The sequence below is a fragment of the Callorhinus ursinus genome, unplaced genomic scaffold, assembly GCF_003265705.2.
Source record: "Callorhinus ursinus isolate GAN/ISIS: 27379988/994484 unplaced genomic scaffold, GSC_fseal_2.0 scaffold41, whole genome shotgun sequence".
Classification (NCBI taxonomy): Eukaryota; Metazoa; Chordata; class Mammalia; order Carnivora; family Otariidae; genus Callorhinus; species Callorhinus ursinus.
In genome coordinates, this window is record NW_027397103.1 from 8,647,006 (window position 1) to 8,662,342 (window position 15,337).

Below are 15,337 nucleotides of genomic sequence, written 5' to 3' on the forward strand. Positions count from 1 at the left end.
TTCACTGTTTCCAACTCAACCAAGTTGATGGTTCAAACTGCTGTGTGCTACGAAGAGCGAAGCATTCGTTTAAGAGGTGGGATCCGGATAAAGACAGTCCGGATCTAAACCGGAACAGGCTGGACACTTCGAGGCTTTCAGTTCCAAACTTGCCGTGTGAAAGTCCTGGAGTCTGTCTGGGAAAAATCCTAACCTTTCCATGGGGCAGTTCCCCAATCTGCCAGGCCAGGACGACAGCGGCTACCTCCCTAAGCTACCCGCTACTGAAATATCAGAGTTGGGAAGAGAGGCCCTTCCTGGTTGGGAACGAATTTCCCATTCCCAAACAATGGCAGCTGTCTCTCAGAGGCCCATCCTGCTCAAAAGGAGAGCGTATCTGACTGAGCTGCCCAGAAAAGAAAATGAAAATCTGCACTCCAGCCCCTCCAGGATTGGTACCTGCTCTTCTTCAATCCTGCGCTGTAGTGTTTCAATGTAATGCTGGACGGCCATATAGATGAATCGGTACTGTGCTTCTGTCTGGACCATCCCTGACCTCTGAGACCGCACCATCTGAATGGTTTTGGGAACATCGATGTCACAGTCGACGCCTGCAAAGGAAGCAACATGAGGCACTAGGAGAAACCGCAGGGCCGGGGGATGAAGTGGTGTAATGCACAACTTTTAGCAGACTCAGAGATAGAGCAAACTTAGTCTTTAATGTTCTAACTGAACGTGTTCCAATGGCTACACTGGCCTTCTGACCGATACAAATGATTCCAGAAAATTACCTGAGAAAGTGTCGGAGGTCGGGATCCCCTCACTTTCCAACCCCATAACGTCCAGCCAGGATGAGGTGGGTGGGCAGACCACCGCAGCACATTCAACAGAAGTCCCTGGCAGTGGGACACACACACTGCTCCTAAGCTTCATTTTATGTCAAAAGCTCAAAGAGAATGTTTTGTTCTCTCGTGTAAACATACTGAAAGTCAAAGTCTTCAGCCCAGATTTTGTGAAAATGTTTTAACATTCAAATTCTCTCCCCCGGGGCTATTTTCACTAGCACATAAACTAAAAACAGGAACTATCGCTTCTTGCCCTCCAGATGACCTACCTTTCTCTCTGATGACGTCAATGAGGATATCAATCACAATGAACGTCCCTGTACGGCCGATTCCAGCACTGGGGGCAAAAGGACAAAGAGCAATGACAGTGGAGTCGTCCATGGGGGTTTCGGACTCAAAACCAAGCTACTAATACTACCAGAAACAATGTCTGCTCTTGGGAGTATTTATAAGATTGTCTATTTGAATAGATTAGCTAAGCGCACGGGGCTTTGGAGTTAGTCCAACCTATACTTGGAGCCCAGCTTCTCCAGTACAATGTGCCTGAGGTAAGTCCTATACCTCTCTGGTCCTCAGTTTCCTCGTCAGTGAAATGGGGATAATGGTAAATACTTCACAAGGTTGTTGTGTGGCTCAAATGTTAGTAATGTATGGAAAACACTAAGCTCAGAGGCTGGAATGGAGCAAGTGCTCAATAAACAGTAGCTTTTAAAAAAGTGAATAAAGTTTCACACGCAGCTACTTGCCCAACGTATGGATGAGTTTTGGGAAACTAAACTTTCCCCGGTATAACCACAAAGCCCAGACTTGGGTGCCAGCAGGCTGTAAACCGTGGTAGAGGCCACGGGCGGGGCTCCAGAGGCCTGGGTGGGGAGTGGTCCAAATCTTTTGAAGCAAACAAGTGTCTTATGGGGGGGGGGGAATGTATCTTATTTCTGTGGCAGAAGAGAATAGGATCACAATCAAAGCGATGAATTCTAAATCACCATATTTTTAAAAAAAGCAAAAAACACAAGCAGACATTACGAGACTACGTAGGGGCTCCCTGAGAATAAGGATCAAGTTCACCACCCTCTGCCCGGCCACCGCCAATACCTGGCAGTCCTGTAGGACCCACAAGAAAAATACTCTGGGGTCAAAGTGTGCCTTAATGCAGTTTATGCATGCCTCAAACAGAGATTAAATTTTTCTCACAGTTCAAGAGCTGGGCTGAGTAGGTAAAAGCAAGCCCTAGTGGCATTAAGAGCTGGGCCAGGCTGCTGCCCAGAGAGGGGGCAGGGGCCGGTCACCTGCAGTGAACTACCACAGGCCCTGCATCCATAATGCTCTCTTGCTTATGGTGGACCTCCTCCAGGAAGTCCAGCACGCCCCCAGGGTCACTGGGCACTCCATGGTCCGGCCAGGTCCGAAAGTGGTATTGCCACACGGTTCTCTCTGTATTCCCCTGGAGTAGAGCCAAGAAAAACCAGAAAAGAATTAAATAAATCAAGAGGTTGAGGAATCACCCAGTTCTGATCTTGCCCAGACCTGATGTGAGCCAACGGAGCAGGCCGGCACTGAATCTCCTCACGCTCCATTTAAAACTCAGACGAGTTTCCCAATCATGTCTCCTTTTGGAGCTGGCTGAGCAATCCTGAAGGCAACTCTTTGCCTCTGTCCTAAGAACCAAAATGTCCGGTTCAGCAATTAGCTCCTCAGGAAGCTACAACCTGAGTCACCTTTCTGAATCCTCAGTGGCAGGCAATGTCCCCGTTCCTCGTCATCCGTGTGTCATCCAACTCAGGGGGCAACTGAAGCCTCTGGGACCTGGGGCTCTCTTCCCAGCAGATGAGAAAACAGCTATCCTCTCAAGACACGTGTTCCTCTTTGTCTTTTTACACCCAGCCCTCCTTCCCTCTCCCAAAACACCCACTTCTATTACTACCTCGTAGTGTTTTAACCTTCTGTTCAATGCAAAGTAGGTAGAAAGGCAAGCTTTGTGATCAGAAGGCTGGGTTGAGGCCCGAACCCCAGCATTCATAATCACTGTGGTCTCCACACATCTCTAAGCCTCAATTTCTTCATTTGCAAAGAGGAATAATGATCTCTCTCACAATACCACTGAGAGGGATTAAACAAGACCAGTTAAACACACAGCCACTCCTTGGCAGCAATAAGAGACTCAGCCACCCGTGCTCTCCTGAGGAGAGGGATCATTCACAAAGGTCAAGACTACAGAGGACCAAAAGCACCACGTTCTAGGTCCACCCAGATGAGGTCGCTGTACCAGCACTGCTGACTGCCCCATCTTCGTCCTCAGAGGCTGAAGGAAACCCAAGCTACTGATGTTTTTAAAGGAGATTTAAAAAAGAAAGATAAACGAAGCCAGTGTCCACTACCAGTGACCTTCAGGACATCCAATGAATCTGAACCATATAACATCTTTTCGTGAATTATGTGCATTTAATTTACTGATGTCAATTGCTTTTACAATTTTTACTGATAAAAATTTTTCTTGATGTTACCAGTTAGCTAAAACTCAGGGGCTACACAGGAAGGACAGTCAGGGAAGGAGACCCAGCTGCCCAGCACAACAGCCCTGCTCCTCCTCCTTGGTAAATCTCTGTCCCAGGAGATCTCTGACCCAACTCCTCCCTACTAGGAAACTTAACAAGATCACGTCACAGCACTTTTAGAAAAAAATGTAATGTGTTCCATAAAAAGCGGTTAGCATGTGACCAGGAATTCTGGAGAAATCACCTGTCCTGTGACGGCACCTGAGTCCATGGGTATAAAACACAAACCCAGATGCCAACATTTCCTGTACCTGATGCTTAAAAATCACTGTTAGCAAGAAGAAGGATGGTTTATCACTAAAACTGAAGAAACATCCACCTGCTACTCAGAAACACCTGATAACAAGAAGATGGGTGGTTTAGCCTAAAACTGAACAAACCTATGTGGAATCTCTGGCCAGTGTCCTCTAAATCTCTTCCATTTCTGCTTGACAGCTATGTTTTCCCAGCTTCTCTCTCACTCTCTGTAGCAGAGTAAACCTCCCCCTACCCCGCCATCAACAGAACTGCACCCCCGTTAACATCAGAAGTTCCAGCCTCCCACCCTGGGCCACAACCGCCCAGGCCTCTAGCTTGCTTTGGTCCTCTGACCACCTCATGGAGCTCAGCAGACCACTGAGCACTCTTCCACTCTCCACCCGTCTCCTCCTGCCCCAACTGCCCCTTGTCGGGCTTGGACTCTACGTACTACTTTTTTTCTTTTTAAGTAGGCTCCACTCCCAGCATGGAGCCCAACCTGGGGCTTGAGCTGAGATCAAGAGTGGGATGCTCAACCAACTGAGGCACCCAGGTGCCCCCCCCGCCACCGTGTACCATTCTGACAATCACCCTCCACTCTCTCTCCATCCACTGCACCCCTGGGCAAAGCCCTAGGCCTGGACAAAACCAACCACCCACCTTCTCTGTTTTATACCCAAGGAACAGTGTCCTTGGAGAAAAATCACACCAGGTGATTGGCGTCGCTAAACGTTCATGTTCACCAGCTCAACTGGGCATTCAGCACTGCCTGAAAATTCACTGGATTCCTCATCGTCTCTACCCACTACTACTGGATACTTTTCCCACTTTCCAAGGATAATTCGTCTCTGATTCCCTTCAAATGCCAGTTGATGGCCTCGCCTCATGGAGAACATCGAGCAATTGCATGTCGGCTCCTCTATCTGCGTCTGTGGTCACCTCCTCCTTCTTGCGTCCTGCTGCCACCCACCCACGATGCACTGGAGCCCGCCTCCCCTCCTCGGCCATTCTCCATTCCTGCCTCCCTGGCCTCTTCGTCTTGACGTCTCAAGGGCATCTCACACTTTACCTGTCCAGGTGTTCACCCTTCCCTCCCTTCTCAAATCCAGTGCCACCAACCCAACGCTCAAGCTAGAAAACTGGCGGTCATCCTTAACGCTGCCCTTGCCCCTCGCCCCCCATCCACACCGTCACCAAACCCTTCCCACCTACTCCCGTTACCTCCAGGAGGTCCTCTTCTGTCCACCGTCGCTGCCACCACCGCACCACCTTTCACCTGGACGATTCAAGCCCTGCCTGGCTGCACAGCTTCTGCCCGCTCCTCTGCCCTCACCACAGGGCCACTCACACTGCGTTTGGTTCTCCCCCCTCCTCCTCCAACAGCCCAACCATCCCCATGTCCTGCAGGTGCCGCCTCAAGGCATCTGGCACGGGGTCGCTCCTCTTCCATTTATTCTGGCATTTTGCATAATATTCATTTCCAAAGGCAGGAATAAGGAAACAAACAAACAAACAAACAAACAAAAACCAAGTGCCGGAGGCCCTGGGATCTGACCTGGAGAGGAGACTGCCAGACCCCACCACCAGCAGCCTCCTAGCGGGCCTGCTGGCCACTCGGGTCACCCGGCCCGGGCCTCCCCGCCCAGGGCTGTCAGACACCTCCCTGGCACGCAGCTCTGCGTGTGCGTTCTCTTGGAGGCAGCCTTGGCCACAGGCACCCAGCTACCTAACGCACAGAGTTCACAGTTCTGAACACGAGAGTTAAGACTCTTCCCAACTTGGTCCCCACCTCTCTCAAGCTGATTCCCTCAATTCGCTACTTGCCTTCGTTCCCCATAAATCCCATTTCCCTTCAGTCTGCACATCACGGCGGGGGCTCACAGTGACACCTCCACCTGGGAGGCCCTCTCTCTCCAGTGGAAAGCTCACCCAGAAAAGCCCAGCATCTTCTGAAACGGTCTCTCTGATGCCCCAGCCGGAAGGAAGCCTGGCCTTCGCAACATTCCACGGCGCTTGGGTCTGGGGTACAGCTGTCTGTGTATGTGGCTTCTCACTGCTACATGATTTCAACTCCTCAAAGACTTCATTCATCTCTGGGTCCCCAAAAGACCCTGAAAGAGTAAGCCCTCTCTAACCACAAAATTAAAATGAATCCAAATCTAACCCTGCTTTGTAAAGGCAGTCACCCCAGTGACAAACTTAAACTATATGCAATTAGGAGCTGATGCCATGGAATCTGATCACGAAACAGGCCTCAGGGGCTTTGCAGCCGCCATTCCCACTGCTCGGAACACTGTTCTCCAGACTCTCCGATGCCTGGCTCCCCCACCTTCGGCTCAAGTGATAGAACCTCAGAAAGGCTCTCCCTGATTACTCCATCTCAAATACCCAGTCGCTTCTAACATAACTTCCTGCAGCCTTCCTAGACTAAACACAAGCAGAAAGCTTAGTTGGTTGCTTACTTTTTAACCTTCTATCTCCCCAGGCTCTCTGGGAGCAGGGATTGCACCTGTCGTGTTTGCAATGTACCAGTATGCACCTGGTACATAGAAGGCACCCGATAAATGGCATGAATGCATGCAAACATGAGTAACTGCACAACCTTGGACTACTGCATGCCAAAACCAGTTACCAAAGTCTCTAAAATACGACAATATACTTACTTGTCCAACTTTTGAAAGTTTAAGTTCTCTTAATGTATAGTCATGAGCAGCACTTTCTTTGACGTTCCTAACACGCATGACCCCATATTCTTTTAGAGCATACTCGTCAGGCCAGTATTTGACACATTTACTCTGAAAGGGATCAGAGAAAAGACAGTTAATCTCTCTGAACTCTGAAATTAAAGCCTAAACCAGAGGAAAATAAATATTCGGGGAAGAAAAATACTCGAGTCTTGCTTAATGAACAATATTCAGAAAATGGCCTGTCTAGCATCTGGTGGATTTTCAAAGAAAAGGAAAAAAAAAAGTTCAAATAAGAAAAGCAGGTGCCTGGAAAGCTTGCAGAGCTGTCTGATCTAAGACGCATGTCAAAGGACAGGCAAGGATTGCTCATTTATCTCTAAAGAAGCAAAGATGCAGAGTGAGGGACTAGCTGGTTTGAGGGTTCTGTCTAGCCATCACTGAATTCTGACTTCCAGAGATCTGCCAGTCACTCTGCAGGAAAGGCAAGCTAACAAGCACTCTGGAGGTGGACGGGTTGCCCAAAGAGCCAGACTGTCTGGCTTATTTCCGCACCCGTGTAGGAGGACTCCATGCCTTATCTAACCCAAGTGTGAACAATTCCAGCACAGCAAGGCAGCCGGTGGGGTTTTGAACCAGCTGCTTCTTCTATATCCAGATCCATTTGCTACCTACTACACACGTCACCGTCGCTTCCCTGGGCGCCTGGGAACACCGAGCCTGCAATAGCTGCTGGCCTCAGAGCAGACAGATTGAAAAACATGGCACCAAGTAAATCATTCTTGGTACCAAAGAGGAAGATATTAGCTCAATGAGAGATGAGTCTGTATATATTTGGTGTCCTGGGCAGAGAATGTTTTCGTGTTTTGTTTTTTTCTGGGAGCAGACTTTCCACAACCACCAAGACACCAGTATTGGCAAGAGAAATTTACCTTTTATACTAGGAAGACAGAGAAATTCAGTCATAAAACTACAATTAAAGAGCAGCTGCAGGCATCCCCACAGTCAATGATTAACTGAAAGAAAAAAAAACAAACATGGCAGAGGGAAAGCTGAACAGAAGAATTAATAGTGCAACTTTTTTGCCTGGCAATGGTTTACATGGTCTTTTATTTATTATTATTCTGATTCAGCTTTCCCTGCAGTATTTGGTAGACCCAAATACCTCTTTGACAGATTTGGTACAATTTTTATTATCCCCAAATAAGCACTTTTAATATTAATTGCACTCAATGTTATTGCTGGCCAATCAATTCTGTGACTGCTGGTTGCTCAGGAGACTCAGCAGAGAACAAAAGATTAAATCTCTCTTCATGCCCCCAGGTTCTGTGAGGAGAGGTAGCCTCCTACAAACCAGATAATAGGACGGAGGGCTCAGTTTTCCTTTCTACACTCAGGGCAGGTGATACTCATCTGAAGCAGAAACTAAGAAGACATTTTAACCTGTCCATTAAACACCTAATGTTACTGCAGGTAGCTGCTGGAGGAAGGTTTGTTTCACAGTGACCAGATCTGGCCTCTAAGGTTTTCAGAAGCATAACGACTAGTTAGCACAATGATGAAAACCCTACAAAATCAATGTGCCCTTCAAAACTGATAGGAAAATTATACTGGGAGCGCCAAACACCAAAATCATCCATCTATCTTAAGGTTTAACTTAAAGGTATGGCTGCTATATTCCATGCAAATTTTATGTAAACTAATTAAAGTATAACTACAAAAGAACTTTGACAAAAATGCAGAACTTTTCCATATTAAAAACCCACATGGGGGCGCCTGGGTGGCTCAGTCGTTGAGCGTCTGTCTTTGGCTCAGGTCATGATCCCAGGGTCCTGGGATCGAGTTCTGCACTGGGCTCTTTGCTCAGCGGGGAGCCCGCTTCTCCCTCTCCCTCTCCCCCTGCTTGTGTTCCCTCTCTCACTGTCTCTCTCTGTCAAATAAATAAATGAAATCTTAAAAAAAAAAACAACAAACCCACATGGATAGGCTCACTTTGGGATAACACACAGAAATGTCACTCAATGAGATCTGTCTGCTTCTCTGTAGGTGTGGGATGTTACAATTTTTAAAAAACCTGAAGTGTCATGAAGAGTGTGGGGAGATGAGTACTTGACATAGCAGCTGGGTGGGGGTTGGAGGGTGCATGCTGGTACAACCACTCTGGGAGCAGTTTAGCCGAATCATTTCGAATTTACAACATGCATACCCTATGATCTAGCATTCCTTTTTTTGACATCTAACCTAGAGAAACACTTGCCATACACACACAAGCAAGAATAAGATTATTCACTTTAGCACTGTTTGTTCAGAGCAAAAACTGAAACATTTAAATGCTCGATACCTAAGGGTGAAATAAACTATGGTACACCCTTACTATAGAGCATCATGCAATTACTAAAAAGAAGGAAATAGGCCACTATGTACTAACAGTAGGTGTTAGAACATTCATTTGGGTGGGGCCCAAGATGCACAACAAAGTTAGTGTATGAAAACACTTTTACATACAGTATTTTTCAGAAAATAGTACTATATACTTCCATAGGCACACATACATATGTAAGTACATACATACACGTAAATGCAGGTATGTAACGCCTACGGTAATGCCTCTCATACACGTTATGTATGTATGTAAACGCCAAGAAGACCGCATCACACTGGTAACAGGGATTTTAAATGGGTGGACAAGGGACAGTGACAAAGGCAATTTTAACCGTAACCATACTGTGTTTGGATATTTATATGAATATACTGCTTGAATAATTCAAATTAATGTTTAAATGCTTACATGTCATGATAAGTATAATTTATATGACCAATGAAATCACTATTTGTTAGTACTCTAATCCGTGAAGGTACAGGACGGGCCTTCTCACACTCCCTTGGGGACCTCTGCTCCTGTATACAATAGAGTAACAGGGACTGGATTTACCTTCCCACCTTAAACAAGTAAAAAACAGGAAGAATGAAAAGACATATATAACAGAATTAGTAACAAGGACATTAAAACAGTTATTATAAATACACTCCATATGTCCAAAAGGTTTAAGTTAAAAAGAGAGACACAGAAGGCATTAAAAACAACAAGAATAAAACTTCTAGAGATGAAAAAGACAATGTCTGCTATGAAAAACACACTAAATAGTACTAACAGCAGGTGACACACTGCAGAAGAAAAGACTAACTTAAAGACACACATCAAAAGAAACCTTCCAAAATTAAGCAAGGGGGTAGAAAGACAACGGCACAAAAGGAGCAAAGCCTCAGTAAGCCACAGGACAACGCCAAGCAGCCTAATATACGTGTAATTGGTGTCCTGTGTTTGCAGAAATAATAAACATTTCCAAATTTAGAGAAAACTATAAATCCACAGATTCAAGAAGCTCAATGAACCCCAAGCAGAAGGAACATAAAGAAAACTACACCAAGGCATGTCACAATCAAATTTCTTCTACTCCCTTTTCTCGAGAGAGTCAGTTAGAATAAGCTTAATTTGTTTATTCAATTTTTAACATGTAACCTGACATGGCTGATACTTTAAAAATATTTTATCAGAAGAGCATGGAGTATACCTTTCCTCTCTCCACTTCTTTCGTTGTCATGACAATCACTCGGGAGTTCTCTTGAAATACCATCCGCCAAAAGTCATTCACCGTGTTTTGCAGGCAGCCTTGTGTGGCAATGTAACTCTTTTTAGGCTTTGAATTGTTGCATTTGGTTTCAAACTCAGGCTAGAAATTTAGGAAGAAAATCCTTCAAACACTTGAAAGTTGCTTTCAGGTCACAAGAAATACAAAATACAAAAAATGGCTAGCAACATATGGTCAGAAAATACTGTGGAAAGCAAAGATTACCATGATAATATTTGCATTGATGTAATCTGAAACAGGCTCATTGGGATCACCATCGTGTAGGACAACCCTGGTATGATCAACTGGAAGAAAGAGAGACCACAGTCATACCTCTCCAGGACAAATCATTTCAAATCAGTTAATCCTCAACCCAGTCCAAGTTTTGTTCACTTAATGATAAAACCACATAAAAAATTAACTCCTAAATGAGCACAACATCGATCTGATCACCACACGATGCCTCAAAATGCTATCTTTAAGAAGAATAAAGTAGCAACAGCAATTCCCTGGTCTTGATAATGTACTACAGATATACAGGATATTATCACTGGGAGAAGCTGGATAATGGGTACATGGGAACCCTCTGTATATTTTTATAACTTCTTTTTTTTTAATTTTTATTCTTTTTTTTAAGATTTTATTTATTTATTCATGAGAGACAAAGGGAGAGAGAGAGAGAGAGAAGGAGAGGGAGAAGCAGGCTCCCAAGGAGCAGGGAGCCCGATGCGGGACTCGATCCCAGAACCCTGGGATCATGACCTGAGCCGAAGGCAGACACTTAACCATCTGAGCCACCCAGGCGCCCTATTTTTATAACTTCTTGTGAGTCTAAAAGTATTTCAAAACAAAAAATTGGGTTTTTTTTTTTTAAACAAAAAGAAGAGTAAAGTACAGATAGATGACATAAGGTCTGAGATTTGCTTCAACATAATTTGGGGAGAGAGGAAAAGTGGCTCAGAGTATAAATGAAACAGGACTGGTATGAGTTGACAACGTTGGGAGCTGGGAAGTGGGTATGTATGCTTCTTTATACTATTCTGTCTACTTATGAATATATTTGAAACTTTCCATAATAAAAATGGTGGCTTTTTTTTAATGAAGCAGAACGAAATATAGTATCTAGAAGATAAGATTTTGATAGTATCAAGTGACTAAATTCTGTACAAAAGTACATTACTGGTACAGAAATCTCAGTGCTCTACCTAAGCAACTTATTTTACAGTAAGAGGGGCAGCTGGGTGGCCAGTTGGTTAAACATCCAACTCTTGATTTCAGCTTAGGTCATGATCTGGGTTGTGAGATTGAGACCCGAGTCGGGCTCTGCACTGGGCATGCAGCCTGCTTAAGATTCTCTCTCTCCCTCTCCTGCACCCCTCCCCACCCTCCCTCTCTTAAAAAATTATTTTACAATGGGAATTAGTAATATAGCTGTATGCCTTGGACTCCCCATCTCTAAAGAAATAAGATGTTAATCAAGAGGAAGCATCTGACTGGGAGTAAGAGAGGAAAAGGCAATGATACTCTATTCAGATACTGCATACCATTGTTCCCGTCACCTTTTCCTATATCCCTGCATCTTACTAATGAGTTCCAGTAGGTCTCCTGAGCAGAAAGGAAAACTTACACATAAACAGGATGAGGCTTCCCCAAGGTCATCAGGACCATGCTGTGACTCAGACTGATTCTCTGCAAATTCCTTTTGCCTTTTCTCACTATTATTAATGCCCCCACTTCCTCCTATCCTCACCTACACAAATCTCAAATAACCATATCGATGTGATGTACATATGTACCATGTATGTGTACATATGTACACAGAAAGAGAAAGACCATGCTACACACACACACACACACACACACACACACACACACACGCATGTTTATGATACCTGACAAAATGCCTTGGACCTGATGAGACATTAGAGCAATGCTCACCAGTTTTACTCATGCATCCCAATAAACTTTAATTGTGAAGTTTTTGAACACTGAAATATATACACACATATATATAAACAAGCCCTATTTTTAAGTTGGTAAATATATTATGCATGCACTGCCATCAATCTGTATGTCAGATTTAAATTTTTCTTTCTTTCTCTTTTTAGAGAAAGGATATAAATCAAGAGAAGTTCTAAATGTTCCTTCCCTTCCCCCCAGTGGACTGCCCTGCACAGCCCACTGTGGAGATCCCTCCAAGAAAGAGCATGGTACTTTGGGGGCTCCTATGCCAGTTCTCCCTTGCTTCCAACCTTGCTAAAACGGTCTATAAAACTGGGAAAATAAGAACGCCTGCTTTCTGTGCTGTGGAAAGAAGTAAGTGAGACAGATGCAGAGCCTGGCACAGGGTCAGCCCTCATGAGAGAGGGGCTACGACAACTACTTCGTGCCATCTCTGGGGTCCTCACCTAAGACCTCCATCCCTCCAGGCCTCTGTTCCCTGTGGCTCAGCTTGGGCTCTACCAGGAGCATCTGGGGATTAAATGCCTTATGGATACCTCAGGGTCCTTTTCAGAGCAGAGTGCAGGTATTACCTATATCTCCTGTAACTCGAGCTCTGGAGATCAGGGAGCAGAGCAGTTGAAGAGTCCTCGGGGGGAGGCTGGCTGCCTGTTGCCCAGAAGAAGGAATAGAGTCCCGGCAAGGAGGTGTGCATTTCCCAAGCCCCACAGGCTGAGTGTTGAAGTGCAAGGACACAAGCCTGGGACCTCTGAGGGCCTTGATGTGGCCTGACCCAGGGAGATGGCAAGCCTTGAGATTCTCACTCTTAGGCAGACAAAATTAATTAACAGAAGGAAACAACCCACTTCAGACTACCTGGTGGCAATTTTACCCAGTACGGGCACCAGAGGAACTCAGTGAACATCAACCATCCCCACCACGTTTGATGATTTTGGAAACCACTCACAACTGAAAGAGGCTAAGACCTCGGATCTTCTGAGGAGGCATGTGGCACCCAGGAAAAGTTACAGGGACACTGAGGAATCAAACTCTCCAAGAGTGAATATTACTGAACAGAATATTAATACTTACAGGGCAGGATGTTTTTATATCTATTTTTGTTCTTATTTTCTTGCCTCTGACCCTCTTTTCGGCTGTAGAGAAGTTTGCACTCCTGTTGTTGTAGTGTCTGGAAAGGAAAAAAAGTAAATATTATTCCACGTCAAAAGCTTTAAAAAAAAAAAAGCCTGGCTCATCATTTCTGCTTTAAGAAATTTATCCTAGGAAAGGTTCAGGGTTGCAACAGCTACAGGAATGCTCATCTTAAAACTATATCAACAGTGCCAAAAACAATTTCCAGTAAGAAAGGGCTACCTGTGTAACACTACCATTAATTCAAACTAACAAATGTTCTGCGGTCATTTAGAAATACATTCTAGGAGAATTTTTAATGCCTGGAAAACATGATCAGAGTAAGTGTTAAGTGAAAAGAAGGTCAGACTTCCAAAACAGTATTATTACATAAGCCATATGTTTGCATTTGCCTATGTATCAAAGAAATGGCAGAATATGCACCAAAAAAGTAATGGGGATTTTTTTTTTCAGGGTAGTGGGATTATGAAGGCCTTTTCTTCATTTTTTGGCCTAAATTTTTTTACAATGAATTAATATTTATTAGTAGAGAAACTTTTAAAATAACAATTATTAAGAATGAAAGTTGGAGGGGGCGCCTGGGTGGCTCAGTCGGTTAAGCATCTGCCTTCAGCTCAGGTCATGGTCCCGGGGTCCTGGGATAGAACCCCACATATCCCTGCTCTGTCAGGAGCCTGCTTCTCCCTCTCCCCGGCCCTCACTCATGCTCATGCTCTCTCTATCTCTCTCTCAAGTAAATAAATAAAATCTTAAAAAAAAAGAATGAAAGTCAGGGCGCCTGGCTGGTTCAGTCAGAAGAGCATGTGACCCTTGATCTCAGGGTTGTGGGTTCAAGCTCCAAACTGGGAGTACAGACTACTAAAAATAAAAAAATAAACTTAAAAAACAATGAAAGCCAATGAGCATCCGTGCAGAGTATATAAAAAACAGTTGTTATCATGCTCTTGACTTTATGATCTGCTGCCTACTTTTACCATTGTTTAATTCAGAGCAAGCCATATATCAGCTCTCCCAGCTGGATACAACAGAAGTGGTGCTGGGTACCACTGTATCGTGGGCATGCAAGCTTTGATCCCCCTGTGGCAGAAACCCACGTTAGTGCGCTAGGCAGCCAGGTTGCATCTACCGTATCTACACAAACACCTGCTCCCTAGCTTTTCCCCAGCCAGGGAGTGAGGAAGAGAACGTCAGGCTCCTGGAGCATGCGGTCAGGAGGGACATTTCTGCAGGGTAAGGAGGTGGGGAACGCTATCAGAGAGAGACTAAATGAGGCAGCCACAGTGGGGCTAGCCCTGGCGAAAGAGGAGACGTGGGGAAGCAGAAGAGGACCAGCTGCAGAAACAGACAGGAAGGTGGACAAGCCAGGTTGATGCCTGTTCAAGGGGTAGGTTTTATTTTCAAAATTATGAAAAGTACCTCTTTTTTTAAGACTTATTTATTTGAGAGAGAGAGAGCACAAGGGAGGGGAGAGGCAGAGGGAGATGGAGAAGCAGACTCCCCATTGAGCAGGGAGCCCGACCCGGGACTCAAACCCAGGACCCTGGGATCATGACCTGAGCCAAAGGCAGACACTTAACCGACTGAGCCACCCAGGCGCCCCCAAATGTACCTCTTGAAGGGACCACTAGTTTCCAAAAAGTCTAATTTGTAAGCAGAAATCACAAGTGGGCAAATCAAGAAAGTGGAAGGCAAACTAAAAAGAAGAAAATATGTGTGTTGTATATGCATATATAAATTCCAAAATGGCTAGCTCATAAAGGTCTCTACCATGAGAAAGAGTCGGTGTTTCATAACAAGCGGCCCACTGTATTTCCACTTCATTTATGTGAATTTCACAGGCAGGTACGAAAGTGAGGATTTTAAATTGCTATTTGACTCCTGGTTTGAAAATGCAATATTTGGCCTTGACACACAGCTCATAACAAAAGTAGTTAGCTAGGTGGAACCTGGGCAGGAATAAAATACAATGTACACAGAACTCTGATGATGAGACGGTCATTCCAATTTTTAAAATGAGCTCAGATTAAGTAATTAAAGCCACTTGCCTTCTGCGTGCTGGCATTTCCTCTGAACTGTGAGCCAGTCTTACCGAGCAATATTGCCATGTTAGGAAGAAGGTTCTATCGTGATTTTCAGACAGTTAAGGTGAGGTTGAAAAAGAAGCTCAAACACTGCAAACTGACTCCCACTTAAACGTCAAACCAGTGAAGAGAAACAACATCAGCAAAAGCTACAAAGGGCCGGCGGCGGGGGTGGGGGGGGGAGTCCTAGGAAATAATTAGCTGATTGATTCAAAACCAACCTGACAGTGAAGC

General features: G+C 45.0%; 1 protein-coding gene across 2 annotated transcripts in view; it reads right to left on the reverse strand.

Annotated features, from left to right (window-relative positions):
* The window catches only part of PTPN11 (protein tyrosine phosphatase non-receptor type 11), an 82,062-nt gene that overhangs the window by 15,713 nt on the left and 51,012 nt on the right, over positions 1-15,337 (reverse strand). Inside the window, exons 7-13 of one of the 2 annotated variants that reach the window (XM_073881101.1) lie at positions 12,963-13,059; positions 10,155-10,234; positions 9,873-10,031; positions 6,279-6,411; positions 2,114-2,279; positions 1,094-1,161; positions 439-590 (exon numbers count right to left, since the gene is read on the reverse strand). In XM_073881101.1, the coding sequence (XP_073737202.1) occupies positions 439-590; positions 1,094-1,161; positions 2,114-2,279; positions 6,279-6,411; positions 9,873-10,031; positions 10,155-10,234; positions 12,963-13,059 (855 nt within the window). The remainder of the gene's footprint in view (positions 1-438; positions 591-1,093; positions 1,162-2,113; positions 2,280-6,278; positions 6,412-9,872; positions 10,032-10,154; positions 10,235-12,962; positions 13,060-15,337) is intronic. The other variant, XM_073881100.1, reaches the window with a different exon arrangement.